This window comes from Aricia agestis, chromosome 14 (assembly GCF_905147365.1).
Source record: "Aricia agestis chromosome 14, ilAriAges1.1, whole genome shotgun sequence".
Classification (NCBI taxonomy): Eukaryota; Metazoa; Arthropoda; class Insecta; order Lepidoptera; family Lycaenidae; genus Aricia; species Aricia agestis.
In genome coordinates, this window is record NC_056419.1 from 7,316,998 (window position 1) to 7,344,806 (window position 27,809).

The 27,809-nt window shown below is 35.9% G+C and overlaps 1 protein-coding gene across 1 annotated transcript in view; it reads left to right on the top strand.

Annotated features, from left to right (window-relative positions):
• Nucleotides 1-27,809, top strand: part of LOC121733731 — a 140,043-nt gene that overhangs the window by 38,300 nt on the left and 73,934 nt on the right. The window contains exon 2 of the mRNA XM_042124084.1: nucleotides 19,066-19,546. Within this exon, the coding sequence (XP_041980018.1) occupies nucleotides 19,216-19,546 (331 nt within the window). The 5' untranslated portion in view covers nucleotides 19,066-19,215. The remainder of the gene's footprint in view (nucleotides 1-19,065; nucleotides 19,547-27,809) is intronic.

The following is a 27,809-nucleotide window of genomic DNA, read 5'->3' on the forward strand; positions in this document are numbered from 1 at the left end:
CGGCCAGGTTGTCGTAACCCCCCTGGTTACGACAACCTGGCCGCCTAGTGCGAGTGGACCCTTAGCCTCCTCCAGTAATAGTACAATATGTCGCAACGTAGCAAATGCAAAACTCCACATTTCAGGTTTGTTAAAGTAGGACGCGACATTCTGATTCGATTGTTTGAGTCTCAAAACGGTTTCGTAGTAGGCCTTCTGGTGGTTGTAGCTAGGAAATGTTTTAAAACCGTGTGTAGCTGTCTGCTGCGCGGGCTAGCTCCAATACAACTTCTTATGTTTTGTTAGTCTGGCTTCCACAGCCAGACTGCTCTACCTAAGAGAATATACCCAAACTGCAAACCTAACATGCATAGAATGATATGGAGAGTCCACTAACTAATAAGCTCCGTCACCCGTGGGGCATAGGTGAAAACATGCAATAGTGGTCATGTAGTTTTGGTATAATTCCTAATACTAGAGATCGCCCAATGGTCGAAATTCGACCTTCAACGACATTAGGACTACTACCTATATTTTGTAAAAAATATTGACTTTATCATTTTTTTCAACTCTTGTCTCTGGGACTTAGCTGATCTCAGACTGGCCGTGTAAGCATTGTCTAATAGTATCTTAGATTCAATAAAAAAAAATTAATCCATTTTCAATGTGTCAACTTGTTGTCAACAGACTTCAACCATAAATAAAAGAGTATAATTCGTATGTTTAGGCTTGTCACTCAAAAATCTGTCATTTCTCATGTGTTTGTGTTGTAGTGTGTGTAATGTTTTATTTATTTTTTTAAATGTGTGATAAAAGCATAATTTCAAAATAATATTAGCTCGATGCACTCCTTCACCATATAAACTATAACTGTGCAAAATTTCATTCACCTACGTTTCCGCATTTTTCGTCAAAACGGATACAAAGCTTTTTCGCTTGTGTATTAATATATAGATTATACAATAATTTCAATTTACTAAGTAGGAAGTACTATATTCCTAGTTTTTATTATTCGTAGTATATTCCTCTACAATCACCTCGTACCTTCAGTCCTTCACACTCGATTCCTTATAATCGGTAAATGCCCTTTTATTCCAATTCAATTCTAATTAAAGTCACAGAAAGGACAAGCGACTTCTGAAAGATAAGAAGTCCTTAAAATATCGCGCCAACTACGCCAATCTCCAATTTCCTTAAAATTTTGAACATCTATTAATAAACCAATTTATTTTGATAGGCTCCACAAAACCTTTGTTCCTTCATCTGTACTCAATTCTCGTGTAAAATTAATTAGATAAGATGTTCCGACCTATTCAGTTTATTAAATGTAACTCAATATTTTTTTTTTTTTTTTATTTATTCCTTTATTTTCATAAATCATACAAGACGTTTGAGATATACTCTCCATAAACCACGAAGGTTTGTCCGGAGTGTATTACAATAATAATATAATTTGTGAAAATATTAGATCTTTTTTCGTTTTCCCTGTGTGGGGTATTTAAATTAAGGCATTTTACATCTACGAGCGATTAATGACATGTAAAAGGGCTTATTCTTCTATAATTGACCAGGCCATTTAGCCAAAACTTTTTCGTTTTCGCTTCGTTATAGAATCGCCGATCAAAATGTATGGAATTGACACTAGACGAGTCGAACGTCAACGTCATATTAACGAACGCTTATGTCAATTCCATACATTTTCATCGGCGATTCTATAACGAAGCGAAAACGAAAAGATTTTGGCTCACCCCCCAGGTTTTTTTATGAAATAAGGGGGCAAACGAGCAAACGGGTCACCTGATGGAAGGCAACCTCCGTCACCCATGGACACTCGCAGCACCAGGAGAGCTGCAGGTGCGTTGTCGGCCTTTTAAGAGGGAATAGGGTAAAAGGGGAGAGTAGGGATGGGAAGGGAAGGTAATTAGGGAGGGTAGGGAAGGAAATAGGGTAGGGGATTGGGCCTCCGGTAAACTCACTCACTCGGCGAAACAGCGCTGTTTCACGCCGGTTTTCTGTGAGAACATGGTGTTTCTCCGGTTGAGCCGGCCCATTCGTACCGAAGCATAGCTCTCCCACGTCTAAGGATTGAGGTCGATTGTTGATGCTAAAGACAATAACGCAGTCGTAGTGATTATAGCTGTTATGCAACATGGCTTAAGGCCCAGTAGTCCCTAAAATTAGCAGGTCGATGTCTGTCAGTACGAATATCGACGAAAAGGACATTAAAATAACATTCATATCAGCGCGCCTTGTACAGTGGCGGTTACGCGCTCGCCGCGTGCCTTGATAATAGGAAATAGGAGAAAAAACCTTTTGTTTTTAGTATTACACAAATCAAATATATCAAATCCTTTAGATTAGGTTTCGACAAATGTACTACATTTTTGTTTTTTCTAGAAAGTGTGTGATTTAGCCATAAAATGATTTAATTATTAAAAACAGCGTTATAACAGTAATCTTTGAGATTTTTTTCTATCGAGCAGAATTTATCAAATTGTGTACTTTAATACTTTTGCGTATAGGAAATTTTCTCAATTTTAAAACGGTACTTTTTTATACTTAAATAATGTCATTTCCTTTACAAAAAATATTATTTAAAAAACCCATTTTACGTAGTTGCGACAACCACAGCGCCTTAACGTAAAGAGGATTTTACAAATACATCGACCGGCGACAAAAATTCAAAGACATGAACTTTCGCATTCACCGTATTAGTGAGATAAGAAAAGTTTTGCGGTGAAAGCATTACTGGTGATTTATTTTTATTGATACGAAAAGAAATCCTCTCGACTCGACGCCGCGACGTAAAAACTAAGACAAACAAATAGCCCGTCCTCCGTCCCGGCATATTTACGTTGGCGTCCTCTTAAAACAAATTGAAACTATTGATATCTCACTCGTGAAGCTAACCGATTTTCCACTAGTTTCGCGTATACAGATAGCGAGGTTTAAAACGTATTTAGATCAGAATGCTTTACTGTTCATACTGAGGCTTTTAATGAGTACTAAAGGTTAGTTTAAGTAAGATTTTGACATGAATATAAAATTTTCTGTTAAACTTTTCATTTAATTATACATAAGTATTAATAACTGAAAACATTAACGCAAATACATGAACAGATAAACAATTCATAGTTTTTTTTCCGTCTACGTATATCTGTTTTGGTCGTTTGCTAAATATTGAACTTCATATGAAAAGCAGCAATGGCGCGGGCGCTTTAATTTCATACCTATTTGAAAATCATTTCTCATTTCTCAGTAGAAAAATAAAAGTAAACTGTTTAAAAATAATACAAGTAGAACCCCGAGCTGCATTTCACTAAAGTTTTGAAAATAATTCGAGGACTTTGAGCATCCTTCACACTTTTATTTAATTTGAGTTTATTCTGACTTCTCATAAGTGAACCTTCAAGTATCTTCACGCTCCTCGCTTTATTTAATTGCAGTTTAAAAGTTGATAAACTTTTATAATAGGCCGCAAGTACTTAAGTTTTGTTTTCTCTTTTATTGCATTTCAGCATTGCATTTATTTTAGAAAAAAAGTTAGATACCAGCGCCTCTCGACAACAGCTGTCTAAGGTCGAAACAACTGACGATATCATTTTCTGATATGCAAATATAATATTTATGGAAATTTTGTTATTAAAACGTTAACAAAATATAAAAAGAGGGCCACTGCAAGGATAACCTTATATATAAAATATTGCTTTTTTTACAAAAATTACGAATTAAAAGTAACTTGAAATGGAACGGATTTCAAAACACCAATCAGCGTTCAGTGACGTCACACATGCCTACTGCGTCACATATCCCCGCGTTCCACTTAGCGTAAAAAACGATCAAAATGCCTCCATTTTGAGCGTTTTGATGGTTTTTAACGTTAAATGGAACGCGGCTTATGACAACTTTTTGAGAGGTACGATCAGGTGGGGCCATTGTCAATAATTGTCAAACAGTAGTGACGTCATACAGACTATAGAATTTTTGTTTTGGCACCAAAATTTAAATTGACAATTTTAAATCGCATTTTTTGCAATAAATTTAATTGTGTTAATTTTTTTAATATACTTGGTCTATTCTACATGAAATTCTTTAAAATAAACACAAAAATAAAAATATCGCATCTCCCCTAGTCCTACATAATGTCTAGAAATACTGCAGTACTGCAAGATTTATTACAATATTCAATATATTGTAATAAATTTAAATTAAGATATATTCAAAATACATTATACATACATGGAAACGCAATTTTAAGCTCGTGGAGCGCTACAAGTCCCCTTGACCTTCAAAAGCCTTATATGGTTAAATTAAATCTTGAAGCACAGATGCGAAGACCTACATAATATATTAAGAAATAACTTTCTGCGGCAAACTTGCTCATTTTAGTTTATATATATGTCAATTGTTAGGTGCTCTCTACCACCGAGATGTGTCCTACAACTTCCTGCATACCTTGTATATTTTTTCATACATGCCCATTGTGTAAATAGCCTATAGTAAAATAAATGTACTCAGATATTAACAATAATTTTATTCATTTTCAGTGCAAATAGTACTGAAAGGTCTACAAAAATGAAAGCAAATGGAGTGAAATAAGAATGTCCATATAGCAGACGCCTTAATAACCTAGTCGTAATTTGGAACTCCAAAAATTACAGACGAAATTATATAACAAAAGAATTATGTATAATATATATAGAATAGTCAACTAATTTGAAACTAAATAATAACAGGCCGTGCTATCGCTACTAATGGATTAGTTATTTTTGAGCCGACAATAATCATTTAATCGAGTTAATGTCTTAATTATGATTGCTTTTTCCCGACCTAATGATTTTTTTTTCTGAACAATACGTACACTCGGTTTATAATTAAAAAGTTCAAGAATTTAATCGCTACGCTAGTTAGATCATTGTATTACTAGCTATTTGACCGAGCGGTATTCGATTAATCACGAATAAAATTACATTTTCTACAAATGATTCCTAGCTAGATCGATTTATCGCCCTCGAAACCCCCTATAGACTAAATTTCATGAAAATCGTTGGAGCCGATTCCGAGATTTTTTATTATAATTGCTCGTTTAAAGATATAAGATAGTCATAACATAAGTCATAATTTGTAGCATAGTAATTGAATACTTTGAAATTGTTTCAATCTAAACTTTGAAATTGTTTTATACATGGGAGAGCCATGCTTCGGCACGAATGGGCCGGCTCGACCGGAGAAATACTATGTTCTCACAGAAAACCGGCGTGAAACAGCGCTTGCGCTGTGTTTCGCCGAGTGAGTGAGTTTACCGGAGGCCCAATTCCCTTCCCTATCTTCCCCTATTCCCTTCCCTTCTCATCCCTACCCTTCCCTATTACCCTATTCCCTCTTAAAAGGCCGGCAACGCACCTGCAGCTCTTCTGATGCTGCGAGTGTTCATGGGCGACGGAAGTTACTTTCCATCAGGTGAGCCGTTTGCTCGTTTGCCCCTTCTTTCATAAAAAAAAAACTTCGGATACAAGTAAAAATATTTTAGGTACCTTAATCATTCATAAAAGCCCAAATTGCTACAGTTCTTCGTGGAATGTGTCTTTAAGTTTCTAGAATTAGGATAGTGGGTAATTTTGTGAACATTAATATGATTTGATTCCCAACACGAAACGTTTGCCGATTAACTAATAAAAATCATCTTCAATCGGAGCCCAGAGGGCCTTCGCACAGCACTTGGACTTAAAGCTGACTACGATTTTACTCAACTCACAATATGACATTGAAATATTTAAGTTCTATATTACGTTACTTATTAATTGAACCTTAAATATCAGACACAAATCACAATATATGTAATAATTAAAGTAATAATTTCGATATATTGATCCTTGTTAAAAATAAAAATGCACATATTTTTTCTTTTAAAATTACTCATTAATAAAATGTCTAAAAATATCTTCCGAAAGTTTTCCTAAAAAATACCACAATTAATGGACACTACGCGTCGCTTCACTTCCGCTCTACCCACCGCCACAAAGTGACCGTTCTTCAACGATTTTAAATGTGATAAAATATGTTATTGTAAAAAAATTAACACCCTGTTAATTTTGAATAATTGGACTCTCCTAAATATGATACTTAAGCCCTGAAAAAAAATTTGGCCGGTAGGTTTATATATAACATGCGAGAACCTTTATATTTTATTCTTATCAAAGGTGAATAAGTCAACCCAAATGTTTCGTGCAGGGATATAGTTCCTCATACACGTGGGTGATGGGTTACGTCTGTGTCAAACGCCAATCATAGTGTATGGCCGCATCTATAATTCAAGCTTTTTTGTTGAGGTATAAGACTATCGCCGCTATATATAGGTGTCAGATTAATTATTAATTTTTGAGTAGCATTTAGTCGTTTACACAAGTAAAGTTTCTTTTGGGTTTTTTATATAGCCATAAGCTATTTAGCAACCTCCCTTATTGTTAGTGGGTAGACCTTTAGTTCGCACTCGAGAGGGTGTAGGTTGGATTCCGGGTGGAAGCGTGTACCAATGAGACATTTTCAGATCTCAAGTACATCATAATACGGACACTAGTCCCAGACGTATTGTTCATTCATCTGGACTAGACCTATGTTGTGAAAATGTCGTATGTGCTTCGGCAACGGTATGGACTTTTAAAATATTCTCTCTGGCACTTCAGTATTTGAAGCGTGGTTACTTAATAATAATAATAAAAATTTTATTCAAACATAAATACAATACACTGCACACACTAAAGCAAAAAAAAAAAGCAAACAATAACCCAAAAGAAAAAATAAAACAAACAACAAACTACAAAATAAAAAAAAATATGGCATCATTAGGCAGTGCATTGTATAATGCCGAAAAGGATACCCACTCAGGTGTATTACCACGGCGCAGAACACTGCACCGCGGTACCTGATCTTCCGTGGTTCCTATACATATTACGCCTGACGCACGACAGATTCAACATAAATAATAATAATAATATATAATAATACTATACATAATATAATAATACAATAAAATAATAAATCATCATTTATAATACTTAAATAAGAGTACGGTAGCTGCTATTTACGATACGGCACGGCATAAATCCGCACCTGTGACAACGACATTCCAGCTTCAGGAGATAAGTGCCTATTTCCCGCGCTTCAGTGCCTGAAACGAAGTTGTACGGGGAGCACGCGCGCAGGTATGCGCTCGCGCCGACCTCCTGTGACCTACATAATTATGTAGGTCAAGTTCATAGCAACCACTTCGTTCTAAAAATACTTTATAAATCATGCACAACAGATGCAAAGGTTTTTTCCCTTATCTATAGATATAAAACTCAAAGGTGACTGACTGACATGGTGATCTATCAACGTACAGCCCAAACCACTGGACCGTTCGGGCTGAAATTTGGCATGCAGGTAGATGATAATATGACGTAGGCATCCGCTAAGAAAGGGTTTTGATCAATTCTACCTCCAAGGGGTTAAAATAGGGGATGAAAGTTTGTATATAATAATACTTCTTAACGCGAGCGAAGCCGCGGGCAAAAGCTCGTTGATGTATAAGTCAAAATCTTACACGGGGTTTGCAGGGTAACAATTACAATTTGTGTCATTTTCCCCCTTTCCCAAGATCCAGATGTTTAAAGGATATTATTCTAATTTTGTTGACCTTTTCTCATTTTATTACTCTAAATGGAAGCTCCTTTATTGATTTACTTGCGGTTTAAATCTCCGAAAAGGCACTTGGAATTTATTACTTAAGTGTGACCTTTCTTTTGTAACTCAGTTTGAATGTACTGTATTTTTTCAAGTAATTAAATGATCCCGGTTAAAAACTAAGACGAAAATCGGTCTGAAAATCTTCAACACTTTTTAGTTAGCATGATAGGCTGTGGCAAGAGTTTCTTTCTATATGCTCTACTTATATAAAATGACTTACTTGCGATCTATTTAATTAAATTCTATAATACCAAAAATAAACTTTTCTTTGTTTCCAAAGACATTGTTTTTAATGCTTAACCCGACTTTACAATTTATTTCGTTTAATAATATTTATCTTTAAAATACTGTTGATCGTAGCTTAAAAGTTAAAAGGTATTTCTCAATTAAAGTCAAAGAATAGGAAGCCTTATGGCTTATATTAATTGTATTTAGTAAACAATTGAAAGACTCACGTTGTAATTGAAAACTTTACTTCGGTAACTTGTTAATTTGATTCGTAAACATGGCATTGTTTCTCTTTTAACGCGGCCGTTGAAACTAAACATTTATTTCAAAACAAAGAGCAATCAATGTAACTTTTACATGACAATAAAATCTCCAACGCAAAATAGTTTTTTGAATAGGCAAGTAAAAAGATTTGATCCTTTTCGCTTCGGTATATTTGCCTGTACGCATATTAGTCTATTATTCTTTAAACGAGATAGTACTGTATCCCACCAAAAACATAAAATGTAAAAGGAGCCAAGCAAAATATTGCATAGCTTTACTACTTCTGTCGTAAAAAGTTATCAGATCACATTCAAGCCAAGCCTTCAACTTATTTTGTAATTTAAATCAACATTCAGTAAATGTATCAATAGATTTCTTTATTTTATAATTATTACTAGCTGTTGCCCGCGACTTCGTCCGCGTGGACTTCAGTTTATAGCGCGCGATGTCAACAAAATTGGTGTCAAAAGCTTTTATAAAAAAACCCAGTACCCCTTAAATCAATACAGCTGTGCAGTGTGCACACAATAAGTACTTCATTTTTAGGGTTCCGTACCTCAAAAGGAAAAAACGGAACCCTTATAGGATCACTTTGTTGTCCGTCTGTCCGTCCGTCCGTCTGTCAAGACCCTTTTTCTCAGGAACGCGTGGAGGTATGAAGCTGAAATTTATATCAATTACTCAGGTCTACTGTCCCTTGAAGCTGTGAAAAAATCAAACTTCTAAGCCAACGCAATCAAAAGATACAGCCGTTTATGCCGAAAATTTTCGACACTTGCAAGGGAATCAAAACCTACAGGGTGCTTCCCGTGAACTCAGAATCTTGAAATTTGGTACGAAGCAACGTCTTATAGCATAGATAAAGGAAAAATTACGAAAACCATAAATTTTTAGTTACATCACATAATATATATTTTTTTAATAATTTTAAACTTACTACCCATTTCCTCATAAACGCGTAGAGGTATTAAATTGAAATTCATACCAAATACTCAGGTCTATAATACCTTTAAGCTGTAACAAAATCAAACTTCTATGTCAACGCAATCAAAAGAAACAGCAATTTAAGCTGCATATTTTGAAACTCGCAAGTACTCGCAAGGGAATCAAAACCTAAAGGGTACTTCCAGTCGACCTAGAATCTTGAAATTTGGCATGAAGCAACGTTTTATAGCACACATAAAGGAAAAATTCCGAAAACCTTAAATTTTTAGTTACATTACAAAATATATATTTTTTAATAAATATAAACTTATTACTTTTTGTACGGAACCCTCGGTGCGCGAGTCCGACTCGCACTTGGCCGGTTTTTTTATATTAAACTTTATATTTTATGCCAAATTTTAAAGCTTATTTAGCCCCCCAATTACGCAACTTTACCCATAAACTATTTATCATTGATAGGTTTAGCCCCAATTCCACCAACGTCTGTTAGTGTTAACAGCTTGTTAAAATGTCCTTTCTTCTCTTTCATTCATATGAAAAACGAAACAGTTAACGTGATACTAATTCGAGCATTAACTTTAACAGTCGTTGGTGAAATTTGGTCTTAAGGTTACATATGTAATTGATTGTACTGTCGGTTCTTGGTGGAAATTCATGTTGTACACTAATAAAACACACTTTTCTTGCACTTTTTCCACTATATTAAGATATTATTATAACTTTTAACAAATAACACGACCGGTTTCGAAATTATTCATCCTGACACCTGATGATGAATAATTTCGAAACCGGTCGTGTTTTTTGTTAAAAGTTATAATAATATCTTAATATAGTGGAAAAAGTGCAAGAAAAGTGTGTTTTCTTAGGGTTACGTCAATGCCTGCACAGATAAAGTTATTTAATACCGTAGAATAGATATAACAATCGAAAAAAATCGAGACTTAAATGTAAGATGATACCACCTCTTATAGAAAGACTTTTGAGCAAGCGTCAGCGCGATGTAGAAGACGCACGGCGCCATCTATTATGAATTTTTTGAACAAATTTACGACCCTTACAACCCTTTTTTCCAGTAAAAAAGTAGCCATAGTCCTTTCTCAGGCTTTAGACTATCTGTATACAAAATTTCATTACAATCAGTTCGGTAGTTTTGGCGTTTGGCGTGAAAGCGAGACTGACAGACAGACAGACAGACAGAGATACTTTCGCATTTATAATATTAGTATAGAGTATAGATTATGTGCCCACTGTACAGCTGTTTTTGGGTATTTTGATTAATTAAGGGCCGCGCTACACCGGAATGTCAGCGGTGAGGCGAGAGGCGCATTCCGGTGTAGCGCGGCCCTAAGAGTGGTACCACTTACCAGGGTTTTAAAAAGTTTTTAAATTTGACACAAATTTTGTTGACACCGCGCGCTATAAAGTCCACGCGGACGAAGTCGCGGGCAACAGCTAGTTATGAATAAAAACAATAATATATAATAAAGTAGGTATGATTAGTTCTGTTACAATAATGAAGTAAAAAATAAAACGCCATCTGTTGAATCGTTTTAGAACTAAAATGTTCATTGCATCGATATATTTCTGGATTTTTTATAATATTATACATAAAATATATTTAAGATTTTTGAAATATTATTTTAATACACATCCAAGACCCAGGAACATTGAAAACCTTTTGTTCCGCCTGCGGGACTCGAACCCAGGACCCCCGGGATGAGCGCTGGCCACGCGCAATGCGAATTAATTTTCATCGATATTTTCATGGAAATAAGATATTTTCCCACATCAAAATGTAGCCTATGCCCTTTTTCAGACTCTAGAATAACTGTGTACAAATTCATTGCAATCGGTTCAGTAGTTTTGGCGTGAAAGCGAGACAGACAGACAGACAGAGATACTTTCGCATTTATAATATTAGTATAGATAGCGGCTTTTTTATAGTGTGTGAGGATATAACTATTATAGTGTGTGAGGATATAACGGCCAACCATGCGATTCCAGAGATATGCTCATTTTTCCTGTCGGCTCCATACAAAAGTTTCTTAAAAAAATTATAACTCCCTTATTATTACACACAGCTGAGTCTTTTTACATTTTGTTATGTGATAACAACTAGGAGAACATATTTCAGCCCAAAAAAATTACATCTGGAAACTCAAGCTCCAATGTCTATGACAATCAAGGACAATCTAAAGCAGCCTCTACACGTTGGCCGTGTTTGCCGAACAGAAGGGGACGGCGCTATACCAGAAAGAAAGACGCAAATAATTTTTCGCAATCTCTTTTTTTAGTATAGCGCCGTCCTATTCTGTTCGGCAAACACGGCCAACGTGTAGAGGCTGCTTTAGTGTTGTACCCTATAAATTCAATACTATAAACTATTTAGTCGATATTTAAATTACCATTAAATAATAAAAATTATAACTATTATTTAGTAGATCTCATCTCATTTTTAAAATTCGATACCTACATTACCGTGATAAAGTGATTGTTATACCATGGTACGCGTTATGCGCGTCTACGTACCAATGAAAATACTTTAATAATACTTACCTAATTAATTAAATAACTTTTAATTATTGTCGCTTTTCTTAATATTGAGTAGGTATTTGTTTATTTTTAGTTTGACAATACGTACTCGTATGTAAAACAATTAATACAATTTATCGACAAAAAATTATCGATTTCTCAAAATATGCACTTTGCACATGGATACATCCCTATTATATTACAAAGTTTTTTCTTCAATTTTGTTCAGTCGGCTGTAAGAACACACGCACTGCGCTACTGGACGTTTTTGTTTAAGTTTTGTAACTTTACGATTAAATGTTGTCATATTGGTTGTTTTGTGTATTGTTAACTATTTTTTATGTTTGTAATTAATAACGGGCCGTGACAAGATACGTCCGATGAATGTGCGATGTGAACTTCTAATAATCGTAAACCGGAACAGGTGAACATCGTCGTCGATAGACGATAGTGCGGTTTAAACAGTGCAATAAAAAGTGTTTAAAGAATTGTCTCCTGTAATTACTTTTGTTAAGTGTTGAATAACTCTGCAATATACATCGAGTTAGATGGATCATGGAGCACAGTTCGAACTACATTTCATAAAAGCAGACAGCTATATATACATAATACGTGGGAGAGCCATGCTTCGGCACGAATGGGCCGGCTTGACCGGAGAAATACCACGTTCTCACAGAAAACCGGCGTGAAACAGCGCTTGCGCTGTGTTTCGCTGAGTGAGTGAGTTTACCGGAGGCCCAATTCCCTTTCCTATCCTCCCCTATTCCTTTCCCTTCCCTCCCCTATTACCCTATTCCCTCTTAAAAGGCCGGCAATGCACCTGCAGCTCTTCTGATGCTGCGAGTGTCCATGGGCGACGAAAGTTGCTTTCCATCAGGTGACCCGTTTGCTCGTTTGCCCCCTTCTTTCATAAAAAAAAAAAAAAAAAGCTGATCACAGGTCAGTTATCACAGAACATGTTATCACGTATGTTTTCCATTGATAGGTCATAGGTGCAGTAGGTAAATGTGTATGTATTTTTACAGATTCGGATGTGAATTATGATTTCTTTTCCTTTTTGGCCGGAAGTAAAAATTGAGTATTTTTGAGTAAAAACCTAAGAAACGGTAATTAATCAATTGTAACATTTTGTTAAATCGTGAAAACTATTGTAATTTAATAATCATTACAATATTGGTGGTTTATTCACTACCTACGGGCTAGGGTATAGGCATGTATAGGGCACACCACGATCAGCTGTTTTGTCTTAACTCATGACTAGCGCAGGACCGCGCGCGCGGTATTCGGCGCGGGCGGCGCGGGGGGGGGGCCGGCTCGGCCCGGGGCTTCATCGGCAGCGGGCGATAATATCGCGTATTTTCTGCACGCATTATACATTGCGTGTTGAAAATTTTGACCATTTTGAAAACTGGCGATTACATGAAAATTTCTTGCACCAATGGATATATCTCATGCCCTATAATAACCCCACGAAGTTATCGGAAGCGGTCTTTTGACACCCTGTATAATAATTGGCTCTTAAGCTTTAATACTTGAAGGTAATCATTTTAGCATGACCGTTGAATACATAGCAGCACTGATGTAAGCGTCTCGACTCTCGACGTTGCGTTCCTCGACGGAAAGGAGCACACCTTATTTCATGTGATAACTTATTAAAACTCCCATATATCGAGCGAGTAAGGAGTATATATTGCAATACTGATTACATTTTTTCATTATAGTTTCATTGTTAATACTATTTTTTATTCAATTGATACCATTTCATTGAGCCTTTTGTATGTAAAACAAATATGCAGTCGAAACTCATAGTACTGTTCTTGCAAAGTTACAAATATGAAAATCTTTTCTGTTATTTAATAAAGTATTATAATATTATTATTAATTATTTTTCAGTTTTTAGGTTTCCCTGCCCAAAGGATGAAAACGTGACCTTATTATTAATAAGTCTTCGCTGTCTGTCCGTCGTCCATCCGTATGTCACCAGACTGGATCTCGAGAACCGCAATAGTGGTGTATATTATGGTGCCGTTATAAAAGCTAAAGTCCAATTAAAATAAAATAAACTATAAACATAGTGGGGGCCTCATACAACAAACACGATTTTTTCCCGTTTTTTGCTCTATATCCATAATGGTAACAGTAAGTTTTTTGAAAATTTCAGAAAATACTCAATTGTATTTGAAATTTAATAATTAATAATAAAAATTAAACAAATTCATTATTTAAGGGGGGCTCCCATACAAATTTACAGTACCCTATGTACGCCAGTCCGACTCGCACTTGGCAGGTTTCATAATTTTTCCTTTCATTGTGAATAAAGACCTATCCGGGTACCAAATTTCAAGGTTCTAAGTCTGCTAGAAGTACCTTAGAATTTTGATGATCTGTCAGTCAGTGAGTGACAAAATGTAGTAACTTTGACCATCCATAACTATTAAACTAGCTATTTATCGAAATTTCATGTAATTTGGAGGTTAAGCTAGTTTTAATACTTGCTCCTAGTGACCGAAATTCTAAATTCCGAGCTTTGTTAACATCGAAGATAAAGGAGGTGTGAAATAGCCGCGAACCGCTTCGAGAAAAGTATGGTATGATACGGCCGTGCCTTTGCTAAAAAGTTTGGTTGGGGCACTGCCATGCCCCCCCCCAGATATTTATATGAAATTTATTTCTCATCTTTTATCCTTAAAAACTGCTCGTTTTTTAGTTGTTACTACTAAAACTTTAGACAAAGCTCGGTCCCCCAGGTACAAATGTTTATAGATTTAGCCGTTAAAGAGGGTCGCTACGGTAATGTACACTTAATTATATAAGGCAAATAAAAGTTTGTATAAATGTTGTAATTAACGCTGATATAGCAGGCCGCCAACTACTCGGCAGATTATTTGCCCGGAACCGCCTGACATTAAGCCTGCTTTATGCAGCCGTAAAATTGCTTGTATTTCGTGGAAAAGGGATGATGGATCCCATTTTAATTATACCAGCCCCAGGTAATAGGTACGTTTGCAGGCATTTATTAGTAGCACTTACGACCTTATGAACGCATTGAAAAATGTTATTAGCATCACATGATAACCAAAGTATCTAATTAACTAAATCAACATGTTGATATGATTAGTAAAATGTAGCAAATAAAAGTATTGGAAATTATCCAAATAAGCTTCGATTTTAAAATAACGGTTTGAGAAAATTGTATTCACATAATCTCTATTTATAAAATGAGTCCAACATCGCTAGCTACGCTGCAACTTGCTTATTAAATATCGCGCACTACTCGCTTTCATTTGCAATGAGGTCAAGAATCATCAAGAAATGCGGCAAACCACCTTGAAAAATCAAAAACGATTGTGCGCTTAGGTAACTCGCATTGTATCGAGAATTTGATTCCTCCATTCATGGAGGTGCGAATTCGCAAGTGCTTATCGTAGGGCGCGCCGCCCTGGACGACTTCCCCCGCCCCCGCCCTACACCCCGCCCTCTCCGATGACGTCAAAGGCCCACCGCGAGCCACCCGCTTATAAATATAGCCGTGCCGATAGCACGCCACAGGTTTTGGGCTCAAAACCTCCACGAGAGCCGTCACTAACTTTCAGCCTTAATGACACTTATTAGGGGACGGTATCGACAATTCTGGCTTGGATTACCGACCATCGATTTTCACTTTGTCGTCGCTTACAAAAAACATAATTTTAGTTATGAATCGTAAACCGTTGTGGCTTTTCGTGCTGCGGCATTTTCTTTATTGTCAAATCCAAAAATATTTCTAAGAATACATTTTTATATCAGAAACAGACGTAACTTAAATTGAGACGAGGATCAGGAATACCTTCCTTCAACCTTGTACTTTCATTCGACTTAATTTTAGACGTAGGGTTTTCAGAAGGGCCTAATCCTATTCCACTTTTCATACTTAACTTTAAACACGAATATTTTAGGGAAACCGATCCCCAGATGTTTAATTTATACAGATCACTTAATGTAGCGGAAAATATACGAGCAATTTTAAATTTGTAGGAGGTGTAGGCTTCACGGCTAATTATGTTTATTGCTTTTTTATTTAGTTATATTAGTATAAATAGTATCTACTTAAATGAACATAAGAAATATATTTGTCTGGTATGAAGATAGTTTAAGACCCGGGAAAGGTATTTCGACATTGGTATAGCTGTTAATACTGGAAATATTTAAATGAATTTCGTTAAAACGTATTTTGATATTCATAAAATCGCTGCATGCATTTTCGTTTTCTGTTGTAACTCTATATCGTATTAAAATTCTCATCCCCTTAAAATTCTCATCCCCTTGATGGCTAAACTTGACCATTGGAGGTATCAACTATCCATCCAATAACCACAATAGGAAATCGGTTGACCAAGGAGAAATAGGGGTTAAGCTACTCCGACTCGGTCTATTTATATCGCATAGGTAGAGTCATACCTACTACGTAGAAAATGTAAAGATAAGGTTGGCCGCATACAGACGTTTACCTTAATCGATTTCCAATTTCGTTTTCCGTATTCGGACATCCGAACGATTGGATCGTCAACAATCAATAGAAAATACATTAACTGACACACAGGTCCGTTTTATTCCGAACGGAACGAATTCCGCACCTACGTTTCGAGTGGAAGCCGCGCGTGAAGATAAAGGAACGTTTGCGCTAGTCTCACGGATTTCCAATTCGAAATTCCACATTAGGAAATAGAATATGAAAAACTTGTGTGTGCGGCCAGCCTTACAGGCTACGAAATGACGTCAAAGAGTAACAAAGAATGATAGGAACCCGATCAAATAACCATCTCACTACTTAAAATTTATTACAAAACTTACGTTACGTAACGATTTTCTTTTAAAATATAAGCTATACGTCCCATATTCCCAGCTTCGCACGAGGAATATGTTATTCTGCCAAGGATATTGAGATGCATTATTCTTGTAACAGGGACTCAACGCAACTCTTTTGCATAATCAGGCCATTTCTTTGACATATATCTAAATGTGGTTTCCATCGCAGCATCCACATGCGACTTATAAAGAAATGTACTAGTGTTGTTGTACTTTGAAATAAGTGTACATCCATGCTTCTTGCATTCATCCTTTCCACGTTTCAACCGTTGAACCGGTGTTGATGTGTATTTTACGTTCCAGGAAAAAAATGACAATTTTAAACGCGGCAAAAGATTAAGATTTGCGCGTGATAAACAAACTGCAAATGAAGTTGTAAGCAAAATCTAGTTATTAAATAAGTGCATAATTATAACTATACTTCTTATATTCAATATTGCTATTAAAGATTTAACAATGGAGTATTTACCTCTGACTCTCTACTAACTTAATAATGCTAGAGTCGTAGTTAGTTAAACAACTTTTACTAATAACACAAATTATTCAAAGGGCACGAAGATTTATGTCGGAGCAGCGGAGTGTCCGAGTGAAACGGCCGAATCACTCATTGTTCAATCAGGCCCGTTGTTGCGACTAATGGATGCTTCCAAATGAACGGGAAATTCCACAGGCTAATATTATAATTGCCTTTATTTGAGAGCTACGAATAATAATAATCGGCCAAGTGCGACTTGGACTCGCGCACTTCGTGCCGTGGTTCCGTACCAAAATAGAGCAAAAATAGGCTGAAAATTGTGTTTTTTGTATGGGAGCCCCCCTTAATTATTTCATTTATTTAAATTTTATGCTGAATTATTAAAGTAAAAATAAAATTGAGTATTTCGTGAATATTTCAAGTGCCTATGTATTGCGGCTATTGATATCGAGCAAAAAATATAAAAAAATCACGTTTGTTGTATGGGATTTATTGAATTTATTTTGTTTTTAGTATTTTTTAATTTTTATATAGCGGCAAAAGATATAAACAATCTGTGAAAATTTCAGAAGTCTAGCTATAGCGGTTCTTGAGTCACAGCCCGGAGACACACAGACGGATAGACAGACGGACTACGGACGGACGGAATATACGCCACGGTAATTTTAAAACATGGGCATTGGCCATATTGTATGGAAAACTTTTTTTAAAATAACATACGCATTATAACAGAACTTATTATGTCGGACTCACTAATAGTTATTTCACTGGCTCTTTTCGACAAGACGACTTTCAAGTGTTTTTTTTTTAATTTTGACATTTTTGCCTTACCATCCCCTACTGTTTCTATAGTAAAATAAGTAAGTAGTATAAGTACTGTAGTAAACCTGTATTTTTTGAGTTATAAAGTCCGTTTATGAGGTTGCGAGGCAACCGCAACCCTCGATACGGGCCCGAGGAGCCTTAGGGACGCACTAAAGCAACCTTTGAATGAAACGAAATTAATTAAAATTCAACGGGACGGGTAACCTTTCTCGGAGGGTCACTAGACTTCTTATCGAATTTCTTTCCGAGTAAAACACGATAAGGAAATTTTGTTTGAGTTATTCCGAAAAGAGGAAAAAGAAGTTTCTTAGGTATATTTTCCTAAGAAACTTCAATTCCTTTTCCAAAATGTGTAGTGCGAATATTTTTTGAGTCCTTATCTGTTCGACAGATGTACGGACAAGTTTCGCGACAACTTTTACTTTGGAAGTAACGCAAACGGCAGTTGCAAATGCTATATCTCCGACCGCATTTAATTTGTTTTTATCGTAAAACTTTTTACATTTCCAACAAGTTCAGCTGTATTTCTATCTTGTACTGCTTTATCGGTCATTTTCTTACATATTCTATATCTAATATCACAACAATGTGACAAATCGTATATAGACGAAAGCAATTGATTTGATACTAATAAGTAATAATCCAATAATAAAAGAGAATCAAGAAAACGCGCGTAGCACCGCGCCGTGCCGAAGCGCCGACCGTTAGGGTTGATTCAGACCGCAACACGACGCGTAGATGCATTTCCAAATTTATATGGATTTGACAGATTCGCAAGACGTCTCACGCAATTGAAATCTGTCAAATCCATACAAATTTATGCCGCGCCCCGCCTCGCCTCGCCTCGTCGCGTTGCGGTCTGAATTGACCCTTACGCGCCGTAGCCATGTTTTACTGTAGTCGTAGCGTAGGTTACAGACAGGATATCTATATATATTATATAAAACTAAAAGGTGACTGACATACATGGTGACCTATCAACGCACAGCCAAAACCACTGGACGGATCGGGCTGAAATTTGGCATGTAGGTAGATGTTATGACGTAGGCATCCGCTAAGAAAGGATTTTGATCAATTCTACCCCCAAAGGGTCAAAATAGGGGATGAAAGTTTGTATATAATAATACTTGCTAACGCGAGCGAAGCCGCAGGCAAAAGCTCGTTACTTATAAGTTATAACTAATTTCCAAATAACAAGGTTCCAATTTTGGCTCTAGACCTTATACCGTATGTATCATTTGTTGCAGGTCGATCACCGATAATCGCGGAATTCCAATCGAAAAGAAGGGGGAAGAAATAATCAGTCGGGCAAGCGAAAGAAAATCTGATCGTGCGGCGGTCGAATAATGTGGGGCGCGCGCCCGGTGTCCGGCGCTAGGCGCACTTAGTAGCGGGGGATGCGCGCCGCGGCGAGCATGCGCGTGTGCTGCGTCGTGCTCGCGGCACTGGCGCTGCGCTGCTGCGCCGAGCCCGCGCGCGAGTGGCGCGAGCTGCAGGCCCGGCCGCTGCAGGAGCTGTTCGAGCCGGCGCAGGACCGCTTCGCGTCAGCGCAGGACCGCTTCGAGCCGACGCAGGACCGCTTCGCGCCGGCGCAGAGCCGTGCGCACGCGCCGCACAAGGAGCGCCGCCGCAACGCCAAGCGCACGCCGCGCCTGCCCTCCGAGCTCGCCAGCCAGATGATGCTGCGGGCGGCTCGCTCCGGGAGACCCTACGACGTCCCACAAATAGGTAAGTCATATTTTATAGCATTTAGAGTCGGCATAATGCGTATGGAGGTACAAAACGACATATAAAACTTGTTTAAAATTCTGTGCCTCGTTATTGTGACTATAATTTAAGAAGCTTTGCACCAGAGTTAAAGTTATGGATTAAATATTTAGTTTCTCGCATTTTCCGGATAGAATTTAGAACTGATATGGCAAGTCTTGATAAAAAATTAGCAACTATCCAGACCAAGTAGGCCTTTTCTATCAGCACATAGAACAGCGAGGTGCAGAGACAGTCTTTGTGTACATCGAACTTATGGAAATGTTTTCCTACTGTTATCTAGGTTCAAACTTTCCATTCTGTTTGTGACTGCAACAATAGATTCAAGAAACTTAGGCTGCGATTTAGAAATTTGTTCGGCGAGAAGTAATATAAAAAATTAATGCCTTGGCAGTAATTTAGTTCAAGTACATCAAAATCAAATAAACAGGTATAACACCTACAAGGTTTTAAATAAATTACAATGTGTCATGAATTAAAAGTTCTGTTGAAAGAAAACAATATTTACCATTTTTGGTCATCTTAAAAAATATTAGCGAAATCCAACACTTTAATTAATAATCAGACAAAAAATATGCAGTTTTTATTTACATTTAAAACATAACATAAAAATCGTATAAAACTTAATGATTTCTACAAAACGCACCCATATATTTGTAACAAGGCGCTATTATGTTATAATTACTAGGAAATAATTCACATAAAATACTTTTTCGCTTTGAGAATACTCGGAAGTCGAACATGCAAGCTACGTTCAGTGAGCATGCTTAATTTAACCATTCCTCATAACTACAAATTGTGGCATTGATGCATTATTTTTTAATCTAAATATTTCACAGTATTTTGTACTGTTATCTATATCATTTTAACTTTTGAGCTAGATTTTTTGCTACTTAAATATATTAAGTTGGGTATGTATGGGTATGTATAACCTTTAGATAGTATTATAAGCATTACATAATTATATTAAAATCTTTTGTAATAAACAAAGATAAAACTAGACAATCCCTTGTCTACGAGACAATAAATTTTAGGCAAACAAGGCATCGCGTCGTAAATATTAAAATATGTTAATTAAACTAACTGGGTCCCCGTCGTAGGGCCGGCCAGCTTAACTGTGTAATTAATATGAAATCCCACAGTATGAAATATAAATAACATTTAGAAACGAAACAATTTTTAACCGAACAAAAAAATCCTTTGTAATACGTTTTATCCGAATGACAATTTACAATATCTTTATTTACATTTAATACGTCGAATTTGCATACATTTTAAGTGGTACTAATGGGTTACGGGTAGAGTATATACCATAAAGTTAATATACCTAGCGGAATAGAGCAACAATCTCGAGCTGTCAAACGAAACCGAAATTGGTTTTCATCTGTGTGAAAAATATGTATACGTATACACTTACACAAGCATGATTGAACATGAATTCTATGAGATTAAATTGTTAACGTGCGGCACGTGCCGACTGGACGTCAAAAAAAGAATGCTGCTGTCATGTATCACACGTCTCTTTTTACCGCGCAGTGTTACTGATAGTGACATCTCGCTTGCTCAGGCCTTTGTTTCTCTATTCCACTAGGTATATTAACTTTATGGTATATACAAAGTTTACTATTTCTTACTCTTTAAATTATCCTTCGCAGTAAAACTTGCAAATAACTTGCAAACACTTTAGCTAGAATTGTTTAATTTCACAGCTGCAAAATGTATTTAATTTCACTGATTAAGAATTATTAAACTGTTAACTCAATAAACAGACTATGTAATGTTTGAGGTGGCCTCTCCAACCATGATAGAAACAAGCGATGATGAACGTGTAGAGGAGCATAAAATATTTTGTCTATACTCTATGAAAGGAGTTCCCAATCTTTTTCAGCTTGCGGCGCAGTTGCACGTAGAATATTTTGTCACGGCGACGCCCTACTGTACGAGGGCTGCTATTTATGTATCCGGAACTGGCCACTTACAAGAACAATATTTAAAAAGTAATTACAACATTTGAAAATAGAACTCTTTGGTTGAAGAATACATTTTGTTTCATGTGACTGTCAATTATTTTTCCATTGTGGCGTCATTTTGAAAATTGCGTGTCTTCATTTGCCATGGATTTAACGCGTGAACATTTTCGTGCAATGATTTACTACGATTTTCGGCGTGGGCTAAATCAACAACAGTGCTTTATTCAACTCACCGCAACTTTTGGAGATGAAGCACCATCAAAAACCACTGTTTATCACTGGTACAGTGAGTTTAATCGTGGGCGGTCTATGCTCACGGATGAAAATAAAGAAGGTCGCCCAAAAACAGCTGTTGTCCCACAAAATATAAATGCTGTGCGGGAACTAATAATGCGTGATCGTCATGTTACATATCGCGAGATAGAGGCGTCCTTAGGCATAAGTATGACGAGCATACATAAGATATTACACGAACATTTGGCTGTAAAAAAAATATGTTCGCGTTGGATTCCGCACAACTTGACAATCGATCAAAAACGGGCTCGTGTCGATTGGTGCAAAAAAATGATAAAAAAATACAACCGTGGTACGTCAAAAGCCGTTTATAATATCTACACAGGTGATGAATCTTGGATCTATGCATATGACCCCGAAACTAAACAACAGTCAACGGTGTGGGTGTTCCAAGATGAGCCGAAACCAACAAAAGTTACTCGTGCAAAAAGTACTTTGAAGCAAATGGTCGCCTGTTTTTTTGGAATTAATGGACATGTGGCTACAGTGCCATTAGAGAATCGTAAAACGGTTAATTCTGAATGGTATACGACCATTTGTTTACCAGAAGTCTTTGAAGAAATAAGAAAGGACAACCGACAACGCAGAATCATATTACATCACGACAATGCTAGCTGTCACACCTCAGCTGAAACAACTCAGTTTTTGGAGGGTCAAAAGATCGAATTGACTGGTCATCCGCCGTACAGCCCTGATTTGGCACCTAACGATTTCTTTTTATTTCCATACGCGAAGAACAAATTACGTGGTCAACGTTTTTCGAGCCGCGAAGAGGCTGTTGATGCGTTCAATTTTTTTTACGTCCGTGCGTTCAAAATGCACGTTTTGGAGATACCTCAATCAGAATGGAAAAAGTGCTATGAAAATTGGTTCCAGCGTATGCAAAAGTGTGTCGATCATCGCGGCGAATATTTTGAAAAGCAATAAAACCATATTAAATGATATATGTTTGTTTCTTTTTTTAATTCCGGATACATAAATAGCAGCCCTCGTATTACAAAAATAAACATAAATAAACACCTTTAATGATTATAGTTAAGTTAAGCAGGTAGATAGTCATAAAGAAAATAATTGCTTGCATAATTAATAATATTATAATTTTATTTTATAATATTTGTGGTTTTGGATAATGATGGAAGATCGACTCACGGCACCCCTCTTGCCTTTCCATGGTGCACCAGGGCGCCGCGGCGCACAGTTTGGGAACCCCTGCTCTATGATTTCCCAGAATTGACTTTAATTATTGTGTTCTAAACCATAGTGCCAAATTGCCAATCCACAGCATGGATCGACGTGAAGAGTGGCCTTTTGTCTGTAAGGTATTAAAGCTAAAAGACAGTAGTATTTCGTGTGTGGAAATACAAACCACATCCGCATCGACAAATGGCTTACTTTCCGTGATTTCCGTTCTGACAAAGGTCACATATTTCATGGGAAACCTCACGCTCTTATCCTGGAGGGACGGATTTTAATAGAATTTTGAAAGCTCCGAATATATCCTGTTTTCTATTTATACGTTATGATAGCCGTAGTATTATCGTATAATATATTCATTTCAACTACTCATAGTTTTTCATATTCAACTGTATTTTGTAGGTTTATATATTTTATAAAACTAGAGATCGCCCAATGGTCGAAATTTGACCTTAGTTTCAACGACATTAGGACTACTACCTATATTTTGTAAAATATTGACTTTATCATTTTTTTTTCAACTCTTGTCTCTGGGACTTAGCTGATCTCAGACTGGCCGTGTAAGCATTGTCTAATAGTATCTTAGATTGAATAAAAAAAACTATAATCCATTTTCAATTTGTCAACTTGTTGTCAACAGACTTCAACCATAAATAAAAGAGTATAATTCGTATGTATAAGCTTGTCACTCAAAAATCTGTCATTTTCCTAAGTGTGTGTAATGTTTTATTTGTTAAAAAAATGTATGATAAAAGCATAATTTCAAAATAATATTAGTTCGATGCACTCCTTCGCCATATAAACTATAACTGTGCAAAATTTCATCCACCTACGTTTCCCCATTTTTCGTAAAAAGGGTTACAAAGTTTTTCGTTCGCGTATTAATATTATGATAATTATTTATGAAAGTCGGTAATGCATTATTTAGTTGCGCATTTCATATATTTGAAGAGCGAGACAAAATATGCAATAACATATAATTTAAAAGAATCATATTTTTTATTTGGTACAATCAAATCTATTTCTTTCGCATTAAATTAAATTTAGACAAAAATAGAATTACTCAAGTAAAATTCTTCCTGTCACATAAAAGTTTACCGTGATAAAAGGCGATGAATTTTCAATTAATAACGATTTTCGTTGACAGAGGGCACTGTGAAAAATTCCGTTTAGTCTTTCAACAACAGCCAACAGGGTATTGTTTGCATCAATCGTTTATTCAATCGATCCGTCGTGTTCCGTTCGAGTGATTAGTGCGCGACGTAAGTGCACGTCACTTTGACGTTGATTTTGCCTCTACGTTACCATATTATTTTGTAATATATACCATCGATCTCCCGACCTAGCATGCGCCAACGAGAAAATGTTGTCTACATGTTTTCTCGATATTTGATGGTTTGAATCTTCATCTCTATTGACCCTAACTATGACACGTTTTTTTTTTCGTTTAGATCTGTTGTCAAAATTATCAAACATGACAACACATTTTTATAGAGATTTGTCGAGATTTTGACATTATGAGTAGAATCGTTTTTAACTACACTCAAAAGTGTAGTTCGTCGTACGCATGTTAGATCGCCTTATCGGGATCGTAAAATAACATTTTCGTAATCATCAATTCATTCATGTTCGGATTTCTAACTAATAACAAAGCATTCGAAATTGCTCTGTCATTGTAATGACAATACAATATTAATTTGTCACTTTATATTAATTCTGACTCTACATTATTAAAGCTGTATTAATGTTGGATTAATAAATAATAATATAGATATTATAGCCCCAATAGTACTTGGGCCAAATCGTCGTTTTTCATTTTATATCGACTGGTTTTATTACCATAAATCAAAGATTTTAAGCTTTCAAAGTGTTTTGCAGTACATTAATATCAAGTAAAATTTTAACACTGTCATTGTATACCGCAACAGGTTTGCCACACAACATGCAACGATTTCATATTACATTAGCAAATATAAAGTTTGCTGAATTCTATTATTATGAACGTACACGTGTTTCAGAGACTCACGAAAGTGTTGCTGTTAGAAGTCTTATACTATAAACACCTTACTTTAATATCATACTTTTCTTTCTATGTTTAATAACGTTTCGAAAACCAAAATCGTTATTCACAGCGGATAATTTAAACGTGGTATACGTTTTAAGTTTTTAAAATGTTAGTAACGAACAAACAACACTTGCAGGTTGCATCGAATCAATCGTATTCTTGTCTCTTTAATTATAATAATAATATGTATACTCATGTTGCATTGTCTTAAAAAAGATAGAATCAAACGAGGCCTTTGCGCATGAATTACACAGGTATATTATAATATGATTTATATAGTAGATCTGAATGTCTCAGTGGTACACGCCGCCTCCCGGGATCGAACCTGCGCCCTCTCGAGTGCAAGCCGAAGATCTATCCACTAGGCCACGGACGCTCTAGAATTAAAATCAAGTTTAATTTATTCTACTGATGTTTTACAACTCAAAGCCCGATCTCCCAGTATTAAATCATACAACCAAACGTCCTAATTAATCGACAGCTATCAATATCAACTACGCGATCGTATTTAGCTCGATCAGAATTCACGACGCATGTTACCGGAGCCGAGCAGAGTAATGGCGACTATAACGTCCGGATGACAGCTTCTACGTGGGATGTCTTCATCCACAGTCACTTCATCATGGCATATGACTATGCGATTTGTCGTGAATCAATGAAACTTACAATATGCCCGTATTCCGTAAAGTTATTCTCGGCACTTAACTCTTACTGCCGCATTTAAATACGAATTACTTAACTGCAATTAAATGAAGATTTTCACATAAGCCACATACATTATCTGTCAAACTCTTAATTAAATTAAGGTTTGATAATTATTATTAATGTCTTTCATTGCGGCCATTAAAGTAATATTATAAGAGCAAGAGCCTCAAACTACCGTTGTTTTATAAAAGCTGAAAGTTGGACTAGAATTTACATAGACACTTCAACATAACAACTTTGCGATGATTTTTCTTTTATAAATCAAGTAACTGAAACGGCAAACGCTGTTTTGCAAAGCTTATACTATACTACGCATGTATTGTACATATTATACTTTCCTTTTAAATCGCTCTGACTATGGAAAAAACCGCATCAAAACCCGTAACGTAGTTTTGAAGATTTAAGACCTTCCGTAGAAGGCATTTTCGTTCACTCAACTCTTTAACCAATTTTAGAGCAAGAGCATGTAAGCCCCAGACCCTCGTTATTTTATGAAAGCCGAAAGTAAAACTTGGTTTCACGGGCTCTTGTAACATATTTATTTTGTACTTAATATAAAAAATATATTTCTGTCATGTATTATATTCTAAGTCGTGCAGTTGACATGTAATAGACTGAGTCATTAATACACAGACCGAAATAATTAAATGCTACTAGACATAGATATAATGTAGCAACCAAAGTAAATCTAAATTCATGTCGTCTGTTTATTCTGTCGCACGAGCACGCAATTAATATAAGTATTCAACTACAATAAAACAAAACAATCTGTATTTGATATGCGATGTAGAGCTTTAATTATTTAATTACATATTCAGAGAGTTGCAAATTTTAGCGCGTTCTAATTTTAATCCCGCCGCGCCGTTCCATATTCAAAGATACATGTTTATATTTAATAAACTATTTTCAAAATTATTTCGTACAACAGCTGATAGTGTACAAATTAATAATAACATAATATCCAATATAGTATTTTGACATAACATATCTGGAGCTATTCGTCCTAAAGTTTTACGATAAAAAGTCTACGTAGGTTTTTTATGTTTAAATATTACGTACTGTTTATTTTGTACTGTACTTAAACTGTATGTAAATTCTATGAATAATATTCTTGGTGTTCAAAAGACAAGTGTTCAAACATAATCTTCATCTAATTTATTCCTGCTCCTTTGAAATACCGACTCGGATTTCTTAAGACTACATACTCCAGATTAAACCACGTATCACAATATTGTTATCTCTCTCCTTCTTCCTACTTATGACGAATAACAAATAAACCAGATTATCGCAAACGGGTCATAAACAAAAGATTACCCGAGCACAAAATCAACTGGTTTAGATTATAATATTACTACTATTATTAGATTATAGAACTAAACTAGGCGATACTAACAATATGGGTCATACTAATTATTATTACCTAATGCAGATTGGTTATGATGTAACAATTACACATATTGCGAGTGTCTAAATCTGTCCATACAACGACAACACCAGCCACATAATACCAGGCACTGCAGGGGGTCTACGCCACAGAGTTACGTCAGAGAAGTTTCCTTTTTGGCAGTAAGGCATTACCTACCACTTGATGATACGACACAGTGTTAATAATTGTCTGTGACGTTATTGTGTTTCTTTTCTATTTGTGTTTTGTTATTTTTAATATAAGTTCATGGCGAACAAATTGAATTATTTGACAAAAAAAATTGTGTACCTGTCGTTGATGTAAATTTCTGGGTCAAATAAATGTTTAATTACTTCATTCTATATAAAAATTTAATTATCTTTTATGATTTATTTCGTATAGTCATATTAATATAACAAAAAACAATTCGTAAATCTTATCTTATCTTATTATATATTTAAACGAGCAATTTGGTATATAGGGGGTTTCAGGGGAGATAAATCGATCTAGCTAGGAATCATTTTTATAAAATGTCATTTTATTCATGTGTTATCGAATACCGAGCAAAGCTTGGTCAAAAAGCTAGTATGT